This window comes from Mobula hypostoma, chromosome 27, assembly GCF_963921235.1.
Source record: "Mobula hypostoma chromosome 27, sMobHyp1.1, whole genome shotgun sequence".
Taxonomy (NCBI): Eukaryota; Metazoa; Chordata; class Chondrichthyes; order Myliobatiformes; family Myliobatidae; genus Mobula; species Mobula hypostoma.
The window spans coordinates 33,419,041-33,435,087 of NC_086123.1; the positions used below are offsets into that span (position 1 = coordinate 33,419,041).

The 16,047-nt window shown below is 41.8% G+C and overlaps 1 protein-coding gene across 2 annotated transcripts in view; it reads right to left on the reverse strand.

The window, feature by feature from the left end:
- Nucleotides 1–215: 215 nt before the first annotated feature.
- The window catches only part of LOC134338410 (rabphilin-3A-like), a 259,305-nt gene continuing 243,473 nt past the window's right edge, over nt 216–16,047 (reverse strand). For both annotated transcript variants that reach the window (XM_063034213.1, XM_063034212.1), the window contains exons 19-20: nt 15,170–15,266; nt 216–9,041 (exon numbers count right to left, since the gene is read on the reverse strand). In XM_063034213.1, coding sequence (XP_062890283.1) covers nt 8,911–9,041; nt 15,170–15,266 — 228 coding nt within the window. In that variant the 3' untranslated portion in view covers nt 216–8,910. The remainder of the gene's footprint in view (nt 9,042–15,169; nt 15,267–16,047) is intronic.

Sequence of the window (16,047 nt, forward strand, 5' to 3'; positions counted from 1 at the left end):
ACGCAGAAACGTCTGAGCCATTTTCCAGATGGACGCGATTTTGTCCAGAATTGCACAACTTAACCTAGGTTAAATGTAACTTGTGCGTGCTGATGGGTCCGATCTCTGGGCTACAATGATTTTGCCCATAGGCAGCATAGATAGAACTTCAGACTTGTAATACAAAGGGAAGGGTGGATGCATAAAACAACAGAGTGAGGCAGTAATGTGTGGTATCTCTTTATATGCATCATTAGGACAAAGTGGTTAATAGAGCTTTATAACTGCATGCACTGGAAGACAGTCTCGGTATTGCAGGCACCTCAATACAAAATCAAGTTTTGCTCCCTTAATGCATACTCGAATCTGAATTCAGTCCAATTCATCATGCGGATTCCATGGTAATCAGTCTGAACATGCTGATTAAGAAGGTATCACATGCTGCTTATATACAGAGCTAGGAGCTACAGTGTAACAGACCCTTTCTAACATCTTCTGGTGACCGCAGATTTTGTTTTACCCAGAAGCACACTTTTGGATTTAACACCTCCAAAATATTAGCATCAAATTAGATTTGATTACTATTGCCACTGAAGAACTTTTTCTCATCCCCCAATTTCCTCTAAAAGCCCCAAATTTAGGTGGTTGTCAAAGTGCCTGATATAGAGCAACATGCACTGCCTTAATTCATAGCAGGAAGTAGATTACAGACAGATGAACAAAAGCATGGAGACAGAGATTACAGGGTCTGTTAGAGATCTATCTCAAACATAAAGGTGTAGATGTGGAAAAGATGTTTTGTGGATTAGAGAACACTAAAAAGCAAAGGCCAGAAGACATTTTGCAATTAACAATTCCCTTTTCTCCAATTATCTCCACCCCCAAACAGACATATATGGAAGACAATTAGCAAAGATTTGGTAACAATGACCAGGACCTGCTCACCTTTTATGAGGGAACCATAAACTGTAAATCCATATATTCAAGCTTGCGGGGAGCTCCATGCAATCTTAGACTTTTAGTAAGTTTTGGCAAGTCTTGGGGCCTCTACACAGAACCTCAGTGGGTCTCTGTTCAATTGGGCAGCAGCACAACAAGTATTAACGTGCTATCAGCAAGTCTTGGCGTGTTTCCTTGAAAGCTGAGCGAGTCAGAGTTCGCCCTGAAGCCTCACAAAGTGGGAATGAAAGTCCCCAGACCTAGACCCAGGATCAATCTTGACCAGATTACCTGTGAATGATTACCAGGGGACGGTGCTGATCTTTAACAGGACTGTTGTTAGCAGCTGCAAATCTAAATGAGTCTGGTAACATTACGATAAGTTTCTGAGAAATGGAAAGGTTGAGCAATGCCTAAGGCCGTTTGTAAAGAAAATGATCCAACTTCAGACTTGGGATTAAAAGACTGGACATGTAAAGCTCTAGAAGCAGGGTTCACAATTGAAATGCTGTTCCCACTACCACTGCTGCATTGTGCTGTAATACTGTGATGTTAATTATGCCAACTTACTCAAGGACATGCACAGTCATTATCTACTACAGCGCACCGGACTGTGTTATGTACAAAAATAGACAGATTCAGATGTAGGGTAAAGTTATCCCAATAGAACATTGTAAATGCCATGACAAAAGTCCACAAATGCACTATTCTAGACAGCGTTCACCTGAAATGTCAGCTCCAGGGATGAAAACTAAATTGGCATTTAATCAAGCAATCAGCTCAATGGAGACTTGTCGCTTCATGAAACACCAGAGAGAATACCAGAACTGTTCAAACTGTATGGCTAATTAATACAACAGAAAGAAAATCTAATTATGTTCCTCTACGAGAAATTCCTGTCACATTTGATTAAATACTGTATCGTATCCTATTTTCAGAGTCACCTTGTGGTTCAAGATCGATACAACTCCATTTGTTTCTCCCTAGTTACTCCTCAGATTCAGCTCAACTCTCCAGAGAGTGGACAGGGGGTCCTCATAGGACTTACAGCTGCCAATGACTATCGACCTAACACTGGCAGAATCAGAATTTTAACTGGAAGACAATGATTATTTGATAAATGTCTTATTTGGAGAGGATGGGTATTTCTTATAAACAAATATTTATGGAAATATTGAGTAAAATGCAAATTTTCTTCCAAAGGCTTCTCCCTACAACCCCCATTTTTAATGAAAATATACGTATCAGGCAACAATTCTTACATTATGACAGGGCGAACATACCATATTGTAAGATGTTGCAAGGAGGTTTCGTGCAAAAGACCTGTACGTTTATTATACTGCCAATGCAGTCAGATTGTTCAGTTTTAACTGCTAATACCCGGAATTTGTGTCTCTATGTTTGTATGTGAAAAAAGGCACAGGTGTTAATTTTACAGCAACAGAACTGCTAGTACAACTTCTCTAATATTGAAATTGAAGTTCACAAATTAGCCTTTGAAGAACAAAGTAATGTTGCTTGTCATTCAGCAGTCCAGAAACAGCTCTGGAATACTCCTCCGAGACCTTTCTAACCCTCAGCACCCTAATTCAAGATGTTTTTAAACATTGGTTTATTTGACTGTCATATTTCCTTACACGACTTATTGAAACATTTGTTCCCATGAAATGCATTGGGCTGTTTCATAGAAACATGGAAAATCTACAGCACAATACAGGCCCTTCGGCCCACAAAGCCGTGCCGAGCCTTAGAAATCACCTAGGGTTACCCATAGCCCCTTATTTTTCTAAGCTTCATGCACCTATCCAGGAGTCTCTTAAAAGACCCTATCGTATCTGCCTCCACCACTGTCGCCACAGCCTATTCCACGCACTATTCAAGTGCCTTTTTTTCACATGGAGCTGTGTTGTTATATTTAATTGGTAGGTGGTCCGTGCATTGAAATGATGAAGGCTTGAAGAATGATGGAAGGAACTCTCACTTTTATCCTCAATATCTCTCACATCCAGCTTCAATATCAAGCTCAAGCAGAATCATTATGCATTCGTCAGATTATCTTTACAATTAGCGCCCTATCCAAATTCTAAAATTTTAACGTGATAATTTCAATAGTATTTGCTCTTTCAAGGAGCGACGCCTCAGAAAAGAGGCATCCATCACTAAGGACCCCCATCATCCAGGACATGCCTTGTTCTCACTGCTACCATCAGGGAGGAGGTACAGGAGCCTGAAGACACACACTCAATGATTCAGGAACAGCTTCTTCCCCTCTGCCATCTGATTTCTGAATGGACATTGAATCCATGAACATGAACACTATCACTTTACTTTTTTATTTCTATTTTGCACTACTGATTTAATTTAAGTTTCTAATATATATACACACACACCAACTGTAATTCATGTTTTTCTCTATTATGTATTGCATTTTACTGCTGCTGCAAAGACAACAAATTTCATGATACATGCCAGTGATATTAAACCTAATTCTGGTCCTTTTTGGAGCAAGATTTTGACATTAGGTGAATTAAAAGCCACTCCTGCCCCCAACTCAATATAGTCAGGGCCACCCAAAAGAGGAATCCATTGTCCATTTGCTCTGGCTGGTTTTATTCAGGACACGATGATCCATGCTTTCTTCCTGCATATAACCTGAAATTTTCCCAAGAGTTTGCAGATGCTGGAACCTTGAGCAAAGGAGTGATTTCTGGAGGAACTCAGCAGGTCAGGCAGCATCTGTGGCGGGAAGAGGGCAGTTGACGTTTTGTGTTAAGGCCCTTCATCTGAACTGATGAATGGTTTCAATGTGAAACAACAACCGTTTATTTCCCTCCACAGATATTGCCTTACCTGCTGAGTTCCTGCAGTAGTTTGTTTTTTATTCCACTCCCTTCTCAAAATTAGTAGCTTTCAGTTACAGGAAAATAACAGAATCAAGGCAGGTAAACTGAGCTAAAATTCTAGTCAGCCATATTCCAATTTAATGGCTAAAGAGACTCAATGGCCTCTTTCTTTTATATTAACATCGCTATGTTTGCACAGGATGGAGGGGCGCCCTTTCAAAGATGCGGAGAAATTTCTTTAGCCAAAGGGTGGTGAATTTGTTGTCACACGTAGCTGTGGAGGATAGGTTGCTGGGTGTATTTAAGGCAGAGGTTGACAGGTTCTTGATTGGACATGGCATCAAAGGTTACAGAGAGAAGGCCGGGAACTGGGGTTGAGGAGGAGACAGAGAAAAAGGATCAGCCATGATTGAATGGCAGAGTAGATTTGATGGGTCAGATGGCCCAATTCTGCTCCTATGTCTTATGGTCTATGGTCTTATGTTTTATCACCAACCTTTGTGCACTGACTGTTCCACTCCCTGACCCATCAAGTAACAGACCTAATTTTTCTGAATTGGTGGCAGCGTTCAGCTTCTTACCATGACCATGACTAGAGATTCTGCTTCCAATTCCCTCCCCCAGGTCATGCATACCCATTGAAATTAACAGAAGGTCCCAAGACTTTCTACCCATTACTAAAGAAATGCCTGGATCTGAGCATTCAGTTGTGCTAGCAGAAACTGTTATTGAATTGACATTATCACGCCAGGCAAAATTAGCTTCCACAATAGTGGAATTAGTCAGGGTAATAATTGGGAATGTCTCCATGGATGATGCAAAGGAGCCAAGCCCAGTAACCAAAGCAACGACCTATCTACGGTGACCCTCGTGTATTGATATAATGATGAAAGCACCCTAGCATCCATATTTCATTAGGAGTTTGAGGAGATTTTGTATGTCACCAAAGACTTGAGCAAATTTCCACAGATGTACCGTGGAGAGCATTCTAACTGGTTATGTCACCGTTGGATGTGGAGGCACCAATGCACAGGATCATAAGAGGCTTCAGAGAGTTGTAGACTGAGCCAGTTTCATCATGGGCACAAGGCAACCCATCATTAAGGCCATCTTGAAAACCTGGTGCCTCAGAAAGCTAGTGTACATCACTATGGACCCTCACCATCCCGGTCATGCCCTCTTCTCATCACTGCCGTCAAGGAGGAAGCACAGGAGCCTAAAGACCTACCATCAATGTTTTAGGAACAGTCACTTCTCCTCTGTCATCAGATTTCTGAATAGTCTATGAATTCATGAACACTGCCTTGTTATTCCTTCATTTTAAATTACTGGAACTGTAATTTGTTATCCCTGCACTGCCATGCTGCTAGAAAACACAATTCATGACTTTTGTAAGTGACAGTAAACCAGATTTTGACTCTGTTTCACCCGAATGTGGATCCTTTGGCACTGAGTCACAGGTCCACGGGAAGCCCGTGCACTGAGGCAGGTCTGAGTGGATGCACACCAACCAGCTATGCCTTGAGGCCCCACTCTTCTGCCAGGATCAATGCCAGGCCTATGGGCAGGGGCAGCTGGCTGTGCCCGACCACCCCACTGTGCAACTCCAGTCCAGAAGGTCCCCAATGATCCTGACAGAGCTGCAGTGTTGGGACAGAGGGAGGGGTTTGCCGCTGATGATGCCCCTGCTCTTTCTGACCCTGCTGCCGAGTGGTGCCCATCTCCCAAGTGGTGCGAGGAGTTCACATTCCCCGCCCCCGCCGTGTGATGTTGGATATTCCCCAGCAGCAGCCACTACCCTTTTCCGAGTTATTCCCACTTTTCCAGTATCCAACTATTGTCATTCCAATTGCCTATGGGCCCACCGATCTTGGCAAGTGCGTGGAGACATACAGTAGACTTCAACTCCCCCCTTGCACAGTTAACTTACAAGCTGATGAATCAATCGCTGGGTATCAGAGTGGGAGGTGGGGTGGGGTGGAGGAGAGGGCTCCAGCTACACCTTAGCATTCCTGAATCTTCTTCCATGTGGCAACTGCGCTAATTTTAATTTTTACAATTAACCATTTGGAAACAATTACTTACATTACTTATAAATCAATTCCACAGAATTGCCTCATATGGATAAAAAGATACCTTTATCTATACTGGCCGGATAGATACATATCATCCAAACCAGGACCACCAGAGTCAAAAATAGCTATATTCCCCAAGCAGTAAGGCTGATCAACCCCTCTACCCACTAACCCACCTCTCCACATCCCCAACCAGCCTGACTCGGTGGACCGAATACTCTGTTTCTCTGCCTCATAGCCCGTGTATTCAGGGTAGTTATCCTTCATTTTAATGTCGTGCTTTAATATTATGATTAGAGGCAGCCGGAGTGCAGAACTCCCTCCCATTTACGTCATGTCCTTGCTTCCAGTGATTTCGTGATCAGGGTTACAGAGATAAGAGAGCATTCGGAGATTACCCATTGCAGCTTTAAGCACCAGAATGGAATATATTTTACCTCTGAGTTTGGTCTGTTAACCTAGCCTGGGGTTTAATTAAAGGAGGTCTAAGCCTCAGTGAAAATATTAATTTCAGGAAACTGGTGATTTTTTTTTTACACAAGGTGAGATCAATGCTCCAACTCCTGAGAGTTCGAGGTATTTCCAAAAGCCAGAGATGCCTCCTTATTCACCAGGTGACTGACGGAGAACTGCTTAACAAGGCTGGAGAAGGGAGGGGGAAACAATGTTTCTCTGAAATCACCCCACCACCTTCTCAACAGCGTTGCTCCTGACTTGATTGCCTTTCCCTTCTCAGCTGATGGGGCCTTCCTTAGACTCCAATTCAGACCTATATAGCTTTTAGACCAAACATATCAGAACAGGAGTGTAATATGTTATCCCAGAACCTGTTCCACTATTCAATGTAATCACGGTTTATTTGTGACCAACTGACAGGTACCCGCCAGAGTATTTACACTCAACTAACTTATCATTCTCTAAATCCAAGATTAACCAATGATGGTGGTATACATCATTAACGACCCCCATCACCCAGGACATGCCCTCTTCTCATTGTTACCATCAGGGATGAGGTACAGGAGCCCGAAGGCACACATTCAACGACTTGGGGACAGATTTTTTCCCCTTTGACATCCGATTTCTGAACGTACATTGAACCCATGAACACTATCTCACTATTTTTTCATTCTTATTTTTGCATTGCTTATTTAACTATTTTATATATATATATATACTCTAATTCCTCTTTTTGCTCTATTATTATGTATTGCAATGTACTGCTGCCGCAAAGATAATAAATTTCACTACATGTGCCGGTGATATTAAACTTGATTCTGATCAACTACCAATTCTCGGTTGCAGAACAGAGTTCTAAGTCTTTACTAACCACATTCCTTCCACTACTGCTGAATTCAATGGATTATGACCCCGGCTTGTTTAGTTGTTTATTGAAGCTCAGATAAGAAATGGAGTACCTACATCAAGCCTATATACCCTTCCTAAAAGACGGATCCTAGAACTATCCAGCTGAGGTTTTGTTCAGCTGCAGCTTAGGAGATAAAAAGATATCTTCACTCGCCACCAAACCTCCAAACGTAAAAGCCAACCTTCCATTGGCTTTTTAACTTTTCCATGATATTTTCATTATCTGTTTCATTGATCTCTCCCTTAGTGCTACCCCAGGTTTCTACGGATATCCATTGCTTCCAGTTTTTCAATATTTTGGAAGTGCTTTATCCTTTTAATCTCCAAAATGGGTGCTCTAGTGTTCCTCAATGCTGCCATTTGACACAGTTTTGTCCTTTGCTTAATTCATTAAAATCGCTTTGAAATCTAATGCTTCCATCTATACTACTTAAAATCTTCTGATATCAGTAAATTTAAATAAAAGGCTTTTTAAATCATTTAAGTAGTTTATAAATACAGTAAATGGTTCTCAACTCAGCCCAGATCCAAGAGGAACATAGTGTCAGGTGCTGCCAATTTGACTCCCTGTTGACTATCCTGCTGTTGGAAAATTCCTTAGCTTGCTCAATAAATTGCCTTCCGTTTCCAGAGTTTCAACTCTAGCAAATAATCTCAACAAGGGGCTTCATCTAATGACCATAGATGACCACCAAGATGACCTACAAGACAATAGAAAGAACATCTAGAGACATTCCCCTGGTCACTATCTTGATATCTATTCAATAAATCTTCAATCAAAGGCATTATTCACACTTAGGTTGATCAACTGAAAATCTGCAAGATATTCATGACTCAGTCATTAGCTACAGATTCTAGAATATAGGCTGCTGGTATTTAATTCCCTGAATCTTTTCTCTCATCTTTGATAAAGAGTCATACATAATTTTTCAGTTTAATGAATCAGTTCCCAAACTGAGAGCTTTGGCAGATTATGTTGAGGGTACTTGTAATATCACTTCCCACTTCCTTCCTTAAAAACTCTGAACAGAAGCCATCTCATCATGAGGATTAGTCACCCTTCAGGCCAACAATTTTCCCCTGAGCTCTAAAGTTGTGAGAAGCACTTTTCACTTCATGCGCAATTTAGAAAAAAAGTTCAGAAACCCGACAGATTATTTCCCAAGATTTGTTTTCAATGGGAAGATGTGTTCTGGTTAGTGTAGTTCAGCACAAGAAGGTGGAACTTAGGACTGCTTCACCCAGGCTGCAGTTGGATCTCCTGTCATAGTATGTGTATCTGTTGGCAACATGTAGCCGTGGGCAAGAATTGTGGAAACTGATAGTTCCTTCAGGTCGATATGTAGTTGAACAGGTTTTTACCAGAGAGAATTTGTTAAGGAAAGATCTCAATAGGGACACAAATCCATGTAGTAACTTAATGAGACAGAATATTTCCAGTATATAATTCGGCAACCATTTTTATGAGGTGGCAAAAAAGAAAATGCATCATTTTTCTCAGGGCGATAGGTTAACGTATCTGGTGTGATGGTGTTCCAAAGGGATGACGGCAGCATATATCTAGCGTGTAAACAAAATGTTGGTTAAACAGGAAGATGGTGACCCTTCATCAAAGTATTTTGAGCAGAATGAGAGGAACAGAGAAGAGGAAGGAGAAGGGAAATGAGAAATGTTGGGAGAGTAAATCACTGGCCGTGGCGGGTGTGTAGTCAGTCACTGGGAATGGGATTTGCATTGTATAGGGTATGCCAGCGTTCAGTCTTCTTATCCTTGTTCTTCAGGCACTCGTACCAATGCTTCAAGCAGTCTCCTTTAGCGTTAATGCCCAGAATAATACTGCCTAATACAGAGGGGAGGAACAAGGTGTTATACGCAAATACCATCAGAGACAGAATCAAACAAGGAATAAAATAAAAGTTGCTCTCCAATCACAGCAGTTGGACTACCACTATTCTTGAACAAGATGAACATTTCTATCCAATACCAGTTCCAAGATCTACAGCGAATCCCTTCACATTTATTCTGAGTTAACTGTAAGAGTCAGGCTATGTTTCTGTCTGCGTACATAACTCAGAGAGGAAAGCTCTGAAGTGAGACCCTTTATCAAATAAGAATCCATATTTTCGCTCAGTACGATGTTTTACTTTTCAAAGATGTTATATAAATGTAAATTGTTGTTGCAATGAATGACTTCCTTAGGACAGGTTTGGTCCTGGATCTCATGGAAACTAGTCTAAAACTAAGTTGACAATAGAACCAATCAACTGGCTGTCACACCCCTTCATAAAACTATAGAAAATGTTAACTGTCAAACAATAACTGGGAAAAAAATATACATATACTGACCTCTGACCTGTTGGCTGCTTTTTGGCATTTTCTTTATATATAGAGAAAATACCAAAAGCAACCAGCAGATCAGTCTTGATTTGAAGGAGTTTTGTCCCCTTTCTGCTTTAGACATGTGGTGAGACACACAACCTGAAGGTATCAGAATGAAAATGAATAGCCCAGTACATGAATGCCAATTGTAAATGAGTAGCATTTGAAATTAAGAGAGGGAACTTTGAAATAAATAGTTCCAGCAGAAAATACTGATAGCTGTGTTTCTGATTTTCCACCTGTCTGAGTGGCAATAATATGCTGGGGCTGGGCTTGATGGGGATGGGTGTTTAATGCAGATGGTGTATGGAGGTGGTGATGGTGGGGGTGGATATTAGGAGTGACAGAGATGAGGTTGGGATGGTGGGATGGACGAAGGTGGATAGAGTCGTGCTGATGCTGGGGTGGTGGGAGTGAGACTGGACTGGGTGGAGGTGGTAATGGGAGTAGGGACTGGTGGAAGATGGAGATGGTGGGCTGAGGTGGGTGTTGGTAGGGACGGTAGGGTAGGGAGTTAAGACTAAGTGGGCATGGGGAATGGTGGAAATGAGGGAGGTGGGAGTGAGGTTCGGGTGGGCAGAAGTGAGAATGGGCATGGGGATTAATGGAGGTGCTGTTGTGGTTGGTGAACGCAAAGAGACAGGGCTTGAATTTCTTGCTGGAGTCTTTGGTATTCTCATGTTTCCCTGTCTCTAGTAGTGGAATGATTGACCTTTTTTTACCTTCTCTACCCTAATCCTTCAAACCCTTGTACCTCTGAGGTCTGAACATCCTATTTTAAATAAAACTTCAAACCACAAAATGATTCTGCTCCTTACAGTAACATTTATAAAATGCTCACACAGTTAAACATCATAGTCATATCAGAATGAGAACAATTTGCAAGTCTGTACTTTTAACTTCTATACTTAAGTCTTTTTTTCTCCTGCTCGATAAGATCTGCTGGTAATAAAAACAAACTCATCCAAGCTTGTAAATAGGATGTTTCAGTTAGCAGAATCTGATGCTCAACTGGATTTCTGGCTTTTCAGGTTTTGTCTTTTTTGTAGGTTCCTTTCATATTGTTTTTATCTTGTTTTTTTCCCGCTGAATTCCAAAACTTGTGACAGACACAATGACGAGGTCATAATGTGGATATGGAAATGAGGTAGGAACATGGGATAAGGAGAGGGAGGAGATGAATGCCCTGCCGGGCACACAGGGCCCCTCTAAACTCAGTGGTTCAGAAAGATCACGGAAGTTCTCAGACTCCCAGCTTTGCCATTCCTAAACAAATTGCTTTCCCCCTTTCAAACTCTAGGAGTTATTGTTGTGATCACATTCATTTGGAACCAACTGCGGGTTTATATGATGCAAATTTCTCTTCCAAACTCACTCCATTCTTGTGTGCACTGCCAAGAAACTGAAGACATTGTTGGAAAGGGGGTTTCTGTGAGAGATGGATGTGGTACTCAGGGGATGAGTTCAATCAGAAATCTTTCACTCTGGCTCCTCTGAGGAGTGCTGGACACAGTTACAAGGAATAAGAATCTGGGCCTTCCTCCTCCTCTCACTGGACTTGAGAAGGGAGAAGTTTGTTCCATTTCAGGCACGTCAGTGATGAAGTTCCTCTTAAGGACCTTGACTAAATATCTAATGGTGATTAATTTTGTTCCTCAACATAATTTTAGAACATCAACAGCATTGCATAAGGTGCCCGGCATGGCTCTTCTAGCGTGTCAAATAAAGAAATCTACAAGATACCCAATGCTGATATTCTGATACCTGATATGATGAAATCAGTTGCAGCTGAGCAAAAATACCTGATGCTACTTTTATGGCCTTAGACCACTGTTACTGGTTTAGAGAGAGGTAAGTTATAGAATTCTAATTAGGGGCCCACCATTCACTGAATGAGATCTGACATACAAGCCTACCAATGCAAGATGATTTTTATTTAAATTTCTTCCTGAAATATAAATACTATTTATTGCCCTTCTTAAATCTAAACTTCCAGCACTCTTTCAGCTGATTGGCACAATGTCATGCATAGTTAGATAAGAATGACAGATTGCCTTCTCCAAGAGAAGCTGTTTTTTTAATACAGCAAACTAGTAGTTTTGGGGTTACAATTACACGGTAACTTCAATGAAAGGACTTGGCCAGAAACGTCGACACTTCATTCCTTTCCATAGACGCTGCCTGACCTGCTGAGTTCCTCCAGCACATTGTGTGTGTTACTCTGGATTTCCAGCATCTGCAGAATTGCTTGTTTACCATTCTGGGGACTAGCTTTTGTTAACATTCCACATTTGTCGAATTACTTGAATTTAAATTATGCAGCTGTTGTGGTTCAATTTAACTTTCTCTCCAGATACCAGTCTAATGACTTGATCATTATGCTGAGTAGCATTGCCTTTCACACCTAATGATGATTAATACCGCTCACCTCAGCTAGAAATGTCTTCAGATAAATAAGCAACATATGGGGAACAACCAAGTACAGTGACCACACGAAGGTGAAGCTGTACCCGAGCTGTGTTCTGTCCACACTCTTGTACGGGTCAGAACGTTGGCACATGACAGACAGCGACCTTGACAAGCTGCCATCGTTCTACACCAAGAGCCTCCAGAAGATCCTCTGCATTTTATGGCCAAAAAAAATTTCGAAACTACCTTCTTCTCCTTCAATATCATCAAGAGGACATGGCTGCAATCACCACGAGGAAATGTTGGAGATTAATTGAGCAGGAGACGAGAGGAGAGGTCAACTCCATCATCAAGACAGCATTCCATCGGACTCCCGAAGGCGGAGGAAACGTGGGAGACCAGAGACAACTTGGCAAATACTGTAGAGACAGAAACCGGGACTCTGCACCACACGAGTGCACAATAGAGAAGATGGCCAAGGACAGAGAGAGATGGAGTATCTTCATTGCTGCCCTAATCATCAGCGGCATAACAGGCAGTAATGAACAAACTAACCCCATTAGTCATGGGAGTTCTCAGTTCTGCAGTTCAATAAGACTTAACTATATGGTTAATAGTGGCTGGAGTCTATTAAAGAACACAGAGACGTAGAGAGACACCAGAGACTGCAGATACTGTAATCTGGAGTAGCAAGTAAGTGCTGTAGGAACCTAATGGGTCAGGCAGTACCCTGAAGGGAAATGGACAGCTGACATTTTGGGTCAAACTGCATTAAAGGGTATCAATCAAAACGTTGACTGTCTATTTTCCTTCAGAGAAACTGCCTGGCCTGTTGAGTACCTCCAGCACCTTGTCTGATGTTTGGAGGCAGGTCTTTCAGACAACTCCAACTCACTATTCAAAAAAAAAAAGATCCAGAAGATAGGTCTTGCCTGCGCAAAGAGCAACAGTGCTTTGGACTGTTAAGCTGCATGGATTTAGCATGTTAAACTTCAACTGTATTCCATGCAGAGATGGAATAAACGCAATTATAAGGCCAGAAAGTAGAAACAGGAAATGAGGCAGAAGATAAGGTAAGGACAGATGACCTGCAGAATATACCTGAGACATTATAACATTGAGACGGGGCCCTCCGAATTCAGCTGTACTGGTTCAGTGATATTGGTCAAAGGAAAGTTATTGGTTGGACCCAGAGATAAATACTTCTCCTTTTTACAGTTAGCCTCTTGGAATCTTTTTCATTCTTCTAGCTGAACAGATAGCATCTCTGAGACACAGCACTTTTGGCAGTGTGGGACATCCTCAACACATTGCAATTTTAGCCTTGACTTTTGAACATGGTTCTCAAATGGGACTGCTGATTTAGAGATGTGAGCAACCACAGCCCATCCTTATGAAACTGTTCAGCTGGACAAACACGCTAACACCAACGAACTAGAGATATTTTATTTCTTCTGATTTGCAGAAAACACAGTTCATTAAACATTACTCCATTTAAACTGCCTCCATTTTACTTAGACTGAGACTGTGAGCTGTATTTGGTAAAGCAAAAGCTGTACTGCAAACAAGGAAACTTTCAAGTGACTTGCTTTTGAATTTCCTTAGTGTGACAAAGAATCACGTGACTAAGCAACAGGACAGTGATACAGCTAGTAGAGCCACTGCTTCATGGCTCCAGTGACCCAAGTTCAGACCTGACCTCCAATGCTGTCTTTGTGGGATTTGCCCGAACTTCTTGTAAGCACATGGTTTTCCCTGGTTCTTCAGTTCTTTCCCACATCCCAAAGACATGCATGTTAGTCGATAAGAAGCCTCCAAATAAAGGGGCATCCTTGGAAATAATTCGGAAAATGTGTAACTCGGGTATTAATGGCTGGGTTGAGTTGTTCTGCAATCTTGGCAATCCATTTGCAAACGTTTCGTCACCATATGAAGAGACATCATCAGTGCACTGTTAATTTGTGGTGCGTCCTCTGATGTCCTTTTGATGCTGAGATGAGGAGGAATTTCATTGGCTCAGAGGGCTGTGTAGCCCAAGTCACTGGGTGTATCTAAGACATAGATTGATAGGTTCTGATTAGTAAGGGGTTAAGGCAGGAGCATTGTCAACCATGACTGAAAGACAAACCAGGCTTGATGGGCCAAATGGCCCAATTCTGTTTCTGTACAGTATGTTATGACCTTGTAAATTGGTCATTGCAAATAGATCTTTACTTTTGAGTTCGAGTGGTAAAATCGTTGGGGGTGGGTGGAAACTGATGGGAGCACAAGGGATTCTGCAGATGCTGGAAATCCAGGGAGCGAACAACATTGCTTATTCCTCTTCATTGATGCTGCCTGACCTGCTGAGTTCCTTCTGTATTTTGTGTGCAATTGATGGGAATGTGGGGAGGATAAATTGGGTTTCGTGCTCAGTAGTGGAGGAAGACAGATGGGCTGAAGCTGGGTTAGTTCTGTATGACAATAACTCCATTTCATGGCACAGTTGACTAAGTACTTGATACCACCTGGAGACTAATGAGAGGAACACTTTATGATTCATCTAGAGTCAAGTACAATGTCTGAAGCAACCAGCAACGGTCCCCTAAGAAAAAAATTAATAAGAACTCTTAAACAGTAATTGGGCACTACTTTGATTAAAGAAAAAAGAAAGAAACAATCCAGGCACTTACAGCAAAGGGGGAGATAAGCAGGGCACTCTTAGGAAGTTATTTTCTGTAGTAATTCTCACAGGGTGACAGAAAGTGAAACTGCTAAGTCAGGCTAAAGGAGCCAGATTAAAACTACCAGATCATTAAAGCCCAAAGAACACAATTTCTTCTGTCTCCCGGTTTAACATACCTGAGGAAATCAAGATTCTTAAGGCCAGTTCACACGTTACTTGCTCAAGCCTAGTGGGCAGTATCTAACGATAATAGAATGAGATGAAATTGTGAATGGATATATTGGAAGGCATGGACTGGATCATTGCACCTGTCACAAAAAGTGGAATTGGATGTGGAACTGCACATATTGCATCAGATTTCAGTGTCCGGAGAGAACTGTAATAATTGTGAGAACCTCAAATATATGGATTTTGATTCCACAGGAAGTAATCTATAAACTAAAAACATTTGAAAGCTAAAGTCTAGAAGCTGAGCTATGCTCCCTTGAGTGAAATCAGTCCAAGTCATTACTTACCAATATAATCATTGGCTTTGCCAATATCGTAATCCCACACAGAAAACTCCAAGGTTTTCTTGGCCAAGTCACTGTGCTTGATGTCGTAGAAGAATTCCTACAAAAACAGGAATCACGCTGATAACCACAATGAATCTGTACTTCTGAATAATAGGGAAAGTCAATAAAGAGTGAAAATTGAAAAGAGTTGAAGTCTGAATAAAGCAAAGGATTTATGTGCTTCAATCCTTACAGCAAAATGCACAAATCACCCAGAGTCCCATTCTGCCAGTAAACCCTGGGATCCAGGCAGAGGCCAAAGTTACTGTAAATCCCTTCCACTAAGGCTTTATTGTGATTCTGGAAGGGGACTCCAGTTCCTTTCAGCCTGCTGAGGAATCCTGAGGCATTGTATCTCACCATAAACCTGCCTTGAGTTTCCTCTCGCAAGGCTATGGCAATCGTTCAGCCCTTGTTCCCATCACTACACATGTCAGGTCTCCAACTGGAGTGGGTCGCAATCCACCTGTCCCTCTCCATGCCAGCTTGAAGCCAGAATCAGCACAAGGAGTCAACTGGTGCTGATGCAGCACGGTACCTGTGTTCTGGCCTCTGCTTTACAAGTCCCATCTCCAGGTCAGTAATGGGTCTCCTGCCCTGGCTGGGGTAATGCTGAGTGGGCAATACACTTCTGCATCACCACAGAGCTAGGTGAGAAATAGGAGAACTGATTTCCCACAACCACATAGCTCTGTTAAACCAACAATGACATTTAACAATAATAAGGGTTAACATAGCATTGGTGCTATATTGTGGCAGATGAACTCAGCTTTGAAATAATTATGAATTGGAGTACAGAAGAAGACAGAGAGATTAGTGTCATGATGTTATGACAATAA